This window comes from Mytilus californianus, unplaced genomic scaffold (genome assembly GCF_021869535.1).
Source record: "Mytilus californianus isolate M0D057914Y unplaced genomic scaffold, xbMytCali1.0.p SCAF_4, whole genome shotgun sequence".
Lineage (NCBI taxonomy): Eukaryota > Metazoa > Mollusca > Bivalvia > Mytilida > Mytilidae > Mytilus > Mytilus californianus.
In genome coordinates, this window is record NW_026262690.1 from 29,493,054 (window position 1) to 29,503,418 (window position 10,365).

General features: G+C 34.0%; 1 protein-coding gene across 2 annotated transcripts; it reads right to left on the reverse strand.

Moving 5' to 3' along the window:
* Positions 1-200: 200 nt before the first annotated feature.
* LOC127698179 (microfibril-associated glycoprotein 4-like) lies at positions 201-9,327 on the reverse strand. 2 transcript variants are annotated; one of them, XM_052201533.1, is made up of 4 exons: positions 9,163-9,327; positions 7,970-8,187; positions 1,829-1,944; positions 201-1,043 (listed from the first exon to the last, which is right to left on the reverse strand). In XM_052201533.1, the coding sequence occupies exons 1-4, from the start codon at positions 9,163-9,165 to the stop codon at positions 352-354; spliced, it is 1,029 nt and encodes a 342-aa protein (XP_052057493.1). In that variant the 5' UTR covers positions 9,166-9,327; the 3' UTR covers positions 201-351. The 2 variants fall into 2 exon arrangements, with proteins under 2 accessions (XP_052057493.1, XP_052057492.1); XM_052201532.1 differs by lacking the exon at positions 9,163-9,327 and having other exon boundaries at positions 7,970-8,202.
* Positions 9,328-10,365: the final 1,038 nt, after the last annotated feature.

The following is a 10,365-nucleotide window of genomic DNA, read 5'->3' on the forward strand; positions in this document are numbered from 1 at the left end:
GAAATCTTGTGATAATGGTAACTGTTTTTGTAGGAAATGTAACTGTTTAAAGATACGCCTACCGTTATCAAGTGTCAAATGTTTCATGCATATTCAAAATAGGTATAGGTTTCTCCGAACTGATCGTTACAAAAATGTATACGTTAAAAGTAATAGTACAGACAGCTAATGAAACACAGAAATGCTGAAACAGTTTAAGGTATGTTTGTTTGTTCAAATTTTAATCAACAACTATATTTGATATACACAGTCAACATAGATTAGGAGATGAAATAACTCATGTTTCAATATGAAATGTATTATTCCGGCTTTGCTTAATTATGTTTTCCAATATGCCAGTACAGAATCTTTTCAACCAGTGCTTGAATTCCTTTCATTATCTGCATCTATCGCTACCCTAGGCTTTATTTTCATTTCAACACGTTTCAAAGAATATGCAAATCTGCGATTCCAATGGTACCAAATAATGCCACGTACGATTCCATCGGCCGATATTGGAATAGGACCACCATCGACATAAAGTCCATTCAATGCTGAATATCCACAATCTCTATACCACCAACCAGACAGGTCCTTCTGGGCACAGTGAGCAAACCAGTGATCGTTATCCCGATCGTAAGTACTAAACTGCATCCCACTCTGATACGTTAATGAATCACCCGCTGTTCCACCCTCAAACCCCGATAAGGATAAACGATAGAAGTCCGTCTCTGGTGCAACACGAAATGTAGTCCACTGTGAGTAGGCGTCACGTCCATCCCAATCCCACATATCTATACGCAGTGTATAATTAGATGTGTATGTTAGCTGATGGATTATTTCATTGCCTAGCCAGTATTCTCCGTTAGCGTTTCCAAATCCACCCGCATAGAGATTCCATGTTCGAGTAAAGTTGGTACTTCCGTCCATACGGCGCTGAATAACGGTCCATCCACCCTTTGCCGTTTCTAAATCACAATACAAGTTTAAAATGCGGTCATCTTGGAGTTTGATAGGATATACTCCGCTTCTTGTTATTCCATTTAAAGACAGTTCACTACAGTCTGTAAACATAATATATGACATTAGACATATAAATAACACATAGTTGAGAGGGTGATAGAGCAGATTGTTACCCCGAGAAAACATTGTCAACTGAGACTGATAGACTATCACAGTTGCAAAGAAAATGTGCTTCGTCTTCGACCTCATTACTACAACATCTTTTACATATGTGTTTATTAATTTATTTAGTATATCAATTTTCTCTTTACATTTTATCTAGCATTTCTCTAGGGTTTATTGCGTTATCATATTCCGCTACACAGTTGTTTTAATATATTACACTATGACAATTTCGGAGTGGTCACTAAATCGGTATCAGAATGGCTGACTGAATGCTCTTGTGGTACACACTAAGAAGATTATTGACAGACTATACAGACTATGTCTATGTATTTAAGTCGAGTTTTACTGAACAGTTTTGAGACTTAATGTGTATGTTATTATCATTATAATAATGGATTTATAGAAATAAAAAATAAGTGCATTTTCAATCTTCTTTTACTAGATATGCATTTATATAATTGTCGAATATTGTCATACGTATATCGACTCTTATATCCTCGTGTCCAATTTTCCATGGAAGTGGGTTAATTAGCCATCCTTTCTTTAGGTATTGTGTTTTCTTTGTTTAAATGTTACTGTGTTTCATTCTTGTTTGTAAAATGTATATTTCAATGTCAGCTTCGTTTTTCTCTTCTCGTAGGTGAAAAGCAGAAACTAACAAATAAATAACACCGAAGATTTAACAATATAAAAAGTTAAAATTAACTTGCAATTCGCATACCTCTTACAAGAGGAACATCACTCAAGGATGACGTGTATTCTTTCTTTTGACGCAGTTTTAATGGTCTAGTCTTTTTTTCTTTCTTCATTATACGTTTTCTCAAGTCGTCTATTCTCCTTTAAAAGAAAATAAACGGGATAATAAACGAGCATTATGGAAATTTAGATAGCATTCATAGCAAATCATCAAGGAACCACACAAATAGAAAGATTTTAAGACACGACATAGACAGATTTCCTTTGAAAAGTAGCAATGTTGTTGCATGAGGAGTCCCTTGAAACGTTATAAAACGATAATGACTGAAAACATTTTATATCTATACTGATCATGACATGTAACTCTCGGCTTTGTACTAAGTTGGACAATCATGGTAATCATTGTGAATGAAACGGACTTGTCCATGCAAAAGAATAGGAAAAAATAAAATAACAAAAATACCGAACTACAAGGGAAATTCAAAACGGGAAGTCCTTTATAAAATGGCAAAATCAAAAGCTGAAACACATCAAACGAATGGAAAACAACTGTCATATCATGACTTGGTACAGGCATTTCCTTATGTAGAAAACGGTGGGTTAAACCTGGTTTTACAGCTAACAAAAGACAGTCGCATAAAATTCCATTATATTGACAACAATGTGTGAGCAAAACAAACAGACATAATAGGTAAAAATGTCAAAAATTGGATTGGATTGGATACAGCAGTCAACATTGTAATATAATCTTAATCACTATAAAAACAAATAACTATTTCAAAAAAGAAAAACAAAATGACATATAGACACTCTATAGACAAAGTACATAAGCAAAAATGAAAGACAAGAATACAAAATTGACCACGATAGCACAATAACACAATGGCGGGATGTATAAGTACCGAGCCACGTCAAAAGTATATTATCAAAAATGGACTAAACAGTAACATTTAAAATTTACGAGGACAAATAAAAAGAACACTATTAAACGTAATTAAGATGATAAACAACGTCAGTACCTAGAATCTATACTTCAAGACCATCATGTATTATTTGTGAAGATGATACGGAATATTTATCAACGAGGTCTCGGTATCTTCCAATGAACATTTTTTAGAAAAAAGGACGAAACGTTCTTTGACATAACCTTGGCTCATCAACTTTCTGCTTGAGACACTGGTGACGTTTTATAAAGTCTGAGTAGCAGCTGCAAGCTCTTGAATACCGAATGAGTTGGGAAATGTATATCTCATATGCAGGTAAAGTTGGTATATTGCTGCTAAGGTGGGGGAAATTTATAATTTCAAAATCAAAATCGTCTCGTTTGTGATAGATTCTGGTACTGAATGACCGCGTATGTCTAATTCGAGGTATAAGTCTAAATTAAAGTTCAATTTGAACAACTAATTTGAAAAGAAGGCGGAAAAAAGTTTGAAAATGAGCAAATGTGGCTGCAGAAATCTGGATTACCATAACCTATTCAAACCGGTGCTAGATGCAGGGCTTTTCTCCTTGCATGGAGGTCTCATTGTGACATTATGTTTAAAGCGCTGTTTCTATGCTCTTGGTTTTGTCACATGTGTGTGGGGCTTTTTAATCATGAATCAATAAACCCTATTTCTTCTTTTCAATTAATGAGAGATAAATGTAACCTTGTTTTGTACTCGCTGATATTTTGAATGTGCTAACCCACACGGTACAACAGTCCTTAGGATGACATGTCGCCTTCTCAATATGAAAATAAGGAGATGTGGTATGATTTCCAGTGAGACAACTGTCCTCCAGAGTTCAAATGAAGTGGATGTAAGCAATTATATGCAAACGAACGTACGGCCTTCAACAATTAGTTAAACCCATACCGTATATAGTTGGCTATAAAAGGCCCCGACATGAAAAATGTGAACCAATTCAAAGGAGAAAACTAACGGCCTAATTTTAAACAAAACAATTTACGAAAAACAAAATTGACAGACATGAAACAAACACAATTTGCTGAGTCTATCTTTGCTCTTACTCTTTAATGCCACGTGTTTGTCGGAAAAGCAGCAAATACCCTTTTCAGTCAAGTCGCCACTTTTTTATTCATACTGCCCCGATTTAGATCTAACCTCTCGAAGTAGTCAAGATAAGAACATTCCGAGATATTGTTTGATAGTACACCTCAGACCAACCTAATGGTAGCAGTGTCATAGATTATTTTATTGTATCTGAATATTTAGTCAGATATGTTTCTTTTTTCACTACATAATTTTATCAGAACCATGTCTGACCATTGTCAAATATCTATGATGTTAAATGTGAAATAATCTGTCAAATTTGATTGTGACCATGGTGGCTGTCCTCTTGAATCTCTTCAACCCTCGTACATACAGACAGATAAACCTTGTGATGAATTCCAAAATGTGTTGTCTTCATTAGAAATACAGAACGATTTCATGAAATTACATGTTGATCAAACAGAATCCGGAATTAATGTTCTAATTAATAACTTTAATCACGTAATTTATGATGTAACAATCAAAAGTCTGAGAAAGAAACATCATAGTTTGAAAAAATCTAACAATAAAAAGAAAAAAACCTAATTGGGAAACCAACTTATTGAAAGAGAAAATTTATTAAAAAATCAATAAAGATCAATATAGATCATCTTATTTCAGTGCTTTAAAGCGTTATAAAAAAACTAGGAAAACCACGATACGACTCCATAGGCATATTCCATATTGGAAACTTTTGAATAAATCTTTAGGTGATGGTGGAGATTCTAGAGTACAGTCACAGAACAATATTTTCAGCAAAGAATGGTTGAACTATTTTAGGGATTTAAATACCGTTAAAAACATAAATAACCAGGATCTAGATAAATTACTAGCTAAATCAGAGAAATGTAAACATTTTAATGAGCTAGATTTTTAAATTTCTAAAAAAGAGCTTCTTGCTGCACTAAAATCTCTGAAAAATAAAAAAATAAAAAAGCCTGCGGAATTGACCAAAATATCAAATGAGATTTTAAAATATAGTTTTCTACATTTCTCCCAACCCTTTTTGAAATTATTCAATAATGTCCTTACTTGTTGAATTTTCCCTAAGCTTTGGTGTAAATGTTTTTTTAACTCCTATGCATAAGTCAGGTGACACCAAAGAACCTAGTATAATTACAGGGGAATTGCTATAAGTAGTAATGCTGGTAAGTTGTTTACTAGAATAATAAATAACAGACTTGAAGAATATTTAGAAAAACACGGCATTTTTTCCCAAAAACAAACTGGTTTCTCTAAAGGTAAAATTACAAGTGATCTTCTTTTTGTCTTGAAAACTCTAACAGACAAACATCTACAAAAAGGCTCGAAACCATTATATACATTTTTTTTTTATTTTAGAAGAGCTTTTGGTACTGTTAATCATACTGTTCTAGTAAAACTGGAGTAGGAACCCATTTCTATAATATAATCAAAAGCATGTATTCTAATAACATACTATGTTTAAAAACACGAAACATGTCGACAGCTGACTTTTGATCATTTACTGGAATAAGACAAGGAGATAACCTGAGCCTAGTCTCTTAAAAATATTTATAAATGATTTCAAATCCTTATTAGATGAAAACTGTGACCCAGTATTCCTATCAAATATTTCATTAAATTTTGATTGACCGTTACAGGAAATATGTGTCATAGATTACCACGGATATATATTTCATTTATGGTAGCCACAGTCCCGTGCTGTTTTCATCGATTGTGCGAGCATCACCGAATGCGACTTGTCACCAATTTTTTTTCTTGTCATTAAAAGCACGACGGTCGTCAGTATGCGGTAGGAACTGCATTCTTACACTTCCGGAGCAAGCTCGTTCACCCCGGTTTTGATGGGATTCCTGTTGCTCAATCATTAGTTTTATGTGCAGTATTTTGTGGGCTATACATAGTTTGACATTTCGTCGTTTTTCTGTAGGTTTTATCCGACTCATAGTATTTTTACCCCGTCTCCCCTTTTGCGAGATTTAAATCAGCGATTGGAAAAGGAATTCAGTGAAAATATACACGATAAACAAAATAACTTTTGTAAACATTTGATATTTTAACAAACAAAAAATAAAATGCTCCGCTGGGCGCAGCTTGATACGACCGCAGAGGTCGAACCCTGAACAGTTGGGGCAAGTATGGACACAACATTCAAGCTTGATACAGCACTGAATTTGGATTGTGATTAAATATTTGACACAGCATAGGTTTCTGACACAGAATGAATGTGGTCTAAGAACTTAAAAAAAATTTAATTTACCTATTCAAACCATATCATTATTATTTGCTTTTATATATAAATCAGAAATAACCAATTTAAAATGGAAAATTTTAAAGAAAAAAAAAGGAAAAAAACGAAAAAAAATCCCTCCCCCAAATTTTTTGAACCCCCTTATGATTCATCACCCCCAAACTCAATCCCAGCTTTCTCTTTGTGGTATGATACCTTGCAGTACAATTTCAGAGAGATCCATACACTTGAACACAAGTTATTGTCTGGAAACTAGAAAAATGTTTGTTTTTAGGCCCCTTTTTGGCCCCAAATTCCAAAACGTTTAGGGCAATTACCCCCAAACTCAATCCCAGCTTTCCCTTTGTGGTATGATACCTTGCAGTACAATTTCAGAGAGATCCATACACTTGAACACAAGTTATTGTCTGGAAACTAGAAAAATGTTTGTTTTTAGGCCCCTTTTTGGCCCCAAATTCCAAAACGTTTAGGGCAATTACCCCCAAACTCAAACCAAGCTTTCCCTTTGTGATATGGAACCTTGTAGAACAATTTCATAAAGATCCATACACTTGCACACAAGTTATTGTCCTGAAACTAGAAAAATGCTTGTTTTCGGCCCCTAATTCCTAAAATTTTGAGGCAATTACCCCCCAAATCAATCCAGCCTTCCCTTTGTGGTATGGTACCTTGCAGTACATTTTCAGAGAGATCCATACACTTGAACACAAGTTATTGTCTGGAAACTAGAAAAATGCTTGTTTTTAGGCCCCTTTTTGGCCCCAAATTCTAAAACGTTTTGTGCAATTACCCCCAAACTCAAACCAAGCTTTCCCTTTGTGATATGGAACCTTGTAGTACAATTTCTCAAAGATCCATACACTTACACACAAGTTATTGTCCTGAAACTAGAAAAATGCTTGTTTTTTGCCCCTTTTTGGACCCTTATTCCTAAAATTTTGAGGCAATTACCCCCAAAATCAATCCCAGCCTTTCCTTTGTGGTATGGTTCCTTGCAGTACAATTTCAGAAAGATCCATACACTTGAACACAAGTTATTGTCTGGAAACATAAAAAAAGCTTATTTTTGGCCCCTTATTCCTAAACATTTTGGGCAATTACCCCCAAACTCAATTCCAGCTTTCCCTTTGTAATATGGAACCTTGTAGTACAATTTCAGAAAGATCCATACACTTACACACAAGTTATTGTCATGAAACTAGAAAAATGCTTGTTTTTTGCCCCTTTTTTTGCCCCCTAATTCCTAAAATTTTGAGGCAATTACCCCCAAAAGCAATCCCAGCATTCCCTTGTGATATGGAACCTTGTGGTATAATGTCAGAGAGATCCATACACTAACACACAAGTTATGTCTGGAAGTTACAAAAATGCTTATTTTTGGCCCCTTTTTGGCCCCTTATTCCTTAACTGTTGGTACCATAACCCCCCAAATCAATCCCAACCTTCCTTTTGTGGTATTGAACCTTATGATAAAATTTCATAAAGATCCATTCACTTAAACTAAAGTTAGAGTGTGAAAACCAATGTGTCTTCGGACGACGACGACGCCGGACGACGACGACGACTCCAACGTCATACCAATATACGACCGCAAAATGTTTTTGCGGTCGTATAATGACAAGGGAAAGTAAGAAGCTGGATCAATCATTAGGTATCGACATCATCCCCAGTGAAATGTTCGACTGTGGCCTACATGACTTATCCTCTTCCCGGGATAATATGTACAAAATCCACAAGTCTTCTTTTGATTTGTCTGTTTATCAACTGATCAGTTTCCTTACAGACTTTTTATGTAATACGTGTTTTTTTTCTTCTAAATTTCGTTATGTGAAGTAATTATCATCTTCAAACTTAAATGGTACTGTTATGAAATCAGCTATGTTGGAAAAGTACGTACCCAATCAAATCGGTGAGAAGAGCTTCTCTGGAAGTTTTATCAGCATCCATATTTGTCTGTAGTTTTTCTAGAACCATACACTGATGTTCATTTTGAAGTTCAAGAGATAGGGATCTGTACTGTGGTGTATGACATATGCTGTTCGAAGAATGTTGTCCGCTCGATTGAGATGTTCCCAATGAAAAACAGCTCACTGTAATCAACACAATTAGTTCTATCTGTAAAAAATACATTTATACTTACTTCATGTAGTCAACAACTGGACTGGTCAACCCAGTGACCTCCATTTGTAGACTGTCGAATTTACAATTTCATAAAAGATGTGTCTAATTCTTTTATTTTCGTTATTGTTGGGTTGCTGTCTCATTGACGTATACCCTATATCTCCTTCTATTCATATTTCTAATGCAGATGAAATTTGCCGAGAAAAAAAACTATTGTAACCACCATGATTATACTTAAAAAAAGGCATTAGCCACGACTTAGACAACAAACCAAATCATAATTTTGTTTTCGTTTCAAAACTTAATAAAAACGAAATGCATGTTGAGATAATAATTTGCTTTAGCAGCCAGTTTGGTTCCATTTTGTGAACACAAGCTCAAAAACAACCAGATATATTGTTGTCTGATAATAAAAACTTATGTGGGTCCTTATGTATGCAATCTTTCATTTGATCCTTAGTTGGATATTGGTTGCGCGTGTGCTTAACATGTTCATTTATAAAAAAAAAAAGTGTCAAAATTCAAAAATAAAATAAGAGAGCTACCAGAAAGAACAATTTCGTTGACTGATAAGGACCACAAAAAATGCTTATACCGGTTAAATGATGATTCAAAATGCTATTATTTTTAATTTACGACAAGAAATTAAACAGACCAGTATAACCTTGTTTATATGAGTAAATTGTTTATTTGAGTAATAGGAACGCATTTTCTCGTTAAAATCCTCATACAGTTCCATATTGAGAAGGACACCCATGTAGTGCCCGATGTAAACAATTGAGCCTCAGTAACTTGAATGTCTGGAGGGGTGAGCATATCCTGCTTCATTGCTACACTAGTCGTATGCAACTGTTTGTTTTGTTTACATTTTTCCCAAATCCAATTACAATCAAATATAGAACAATAAGCAAACCTTTTTACAGTAAAATGAGTTTGAAAGTGAACTTAAAATGAAATAAAAGGTCTTACCATTTTCAATAATTGCAACCACTTCCTCAACAAATGCGTTTTGTTGTGAAACGAATTACTGAGTGTAATAACCTTAACTCTTTTTTTCAAATTATTTGTATGTGTCAATTATATCAACGCAGAAAATTTCAAGCTCGTTATGATAGTGCTGTCTGAACGTAATAAAATATAAGTATTTGGTTTAAATTGAAATTTAAAGTGGGATTGTAACAAAACAGATATTTAATGTACAAAAATAGAATAAAATAACCCTCTTGAACCTCCAAAAACATAAAAGTAATGAACCTTTACGGTCATTTGTAATTGAAATTACACGTGTTTCTAATTAAATATTTCACAAGAAAACCTAAATGATTGAAAATATTGGCTGCTTTTCATTTTCTTACAACCACACAATAACAATTCATCAAACAAGAGTACAATCGTCTGCTTCTAATACACAATGAATAACGATCACGTAGCAAAACAAACTTATGATTTGTGCTAGGTTTATGTAAAAAACAGTGCACATGCTGAAATATTTCATATGTCTTATTGGTTATGATGTAATATCATATGGTTTACAAGGCAGCTATTGATATATATATATATATAAAGGGACAGCATATACAAACTACTGTTGTTTTAATATCGAAGGTTAAAACCAAAACACATTAAATAAGTGAAACTAGTTTAAAAAAATAAATAATATTTACTAAAAATTAACACTGAGGAGGTCCATGCCACAAGCGCTTGTGATTGATTTTGCTCAATTTTAGCATATATTTGTAAAGTAAAACTAATTCATACAAGCAGCATTTATTCAGGAGTAGCTTTCTAGTTTTTGTTTGCATTTTGTTAGGAAGTAAGCTCATCCTGTATGTGCTCGTCCCAAGTCAGGAGCCTGTTATTAAGTGGTTGTTGTTTGTTGCTGTATATCATATTTGTTTTTCGTTCATTATTTTGTACATAAATCAGGCCGTTAGTTTTCTCGTTTGAATAATTTTACATTTGTCAATTCGGGGACTTTTATAGCTGACTATGCGGTACGGGCTTTGCTCATTGTTGAAAGCCGTACGGTGACCTATAGTTGTTGATTTCTGTATCATTTGGTCTCTTGTGGAGAGTTGTCTCATTGGCAATCATACCACATCTTCTTATTTTTATATCATTTAGTTTATCTTCCCGCCAAAAATCGAAAGAATGTAAGGCATGTAGCTTTTT

Excerpts from the sequence above, each read along its gene's own strand:
- LOC127698179 (XM_052201532.1), bottom strand. The coding sequence starts at position 8,202 with ATGTATTTTTTACAGATAGAACTAATTGTGTTGATTACAGTGAGCTGT. Across the intron at positions 1,945-7,969 it reads CTTCTCACCGATTTGATTGG|GAGAATAGACGACTTGAGAA; the intron begins GTACGTACTTTT and ends TTTCTTTTAAAG. Across the intron at positions 1,044-1,828 it reads TGATGTTCCTCTTGTAAGAG|ACTGTAGTGAACTGTCTTTA; the intron begins GTATGCGAATTG and ends TTATGTTTACAG.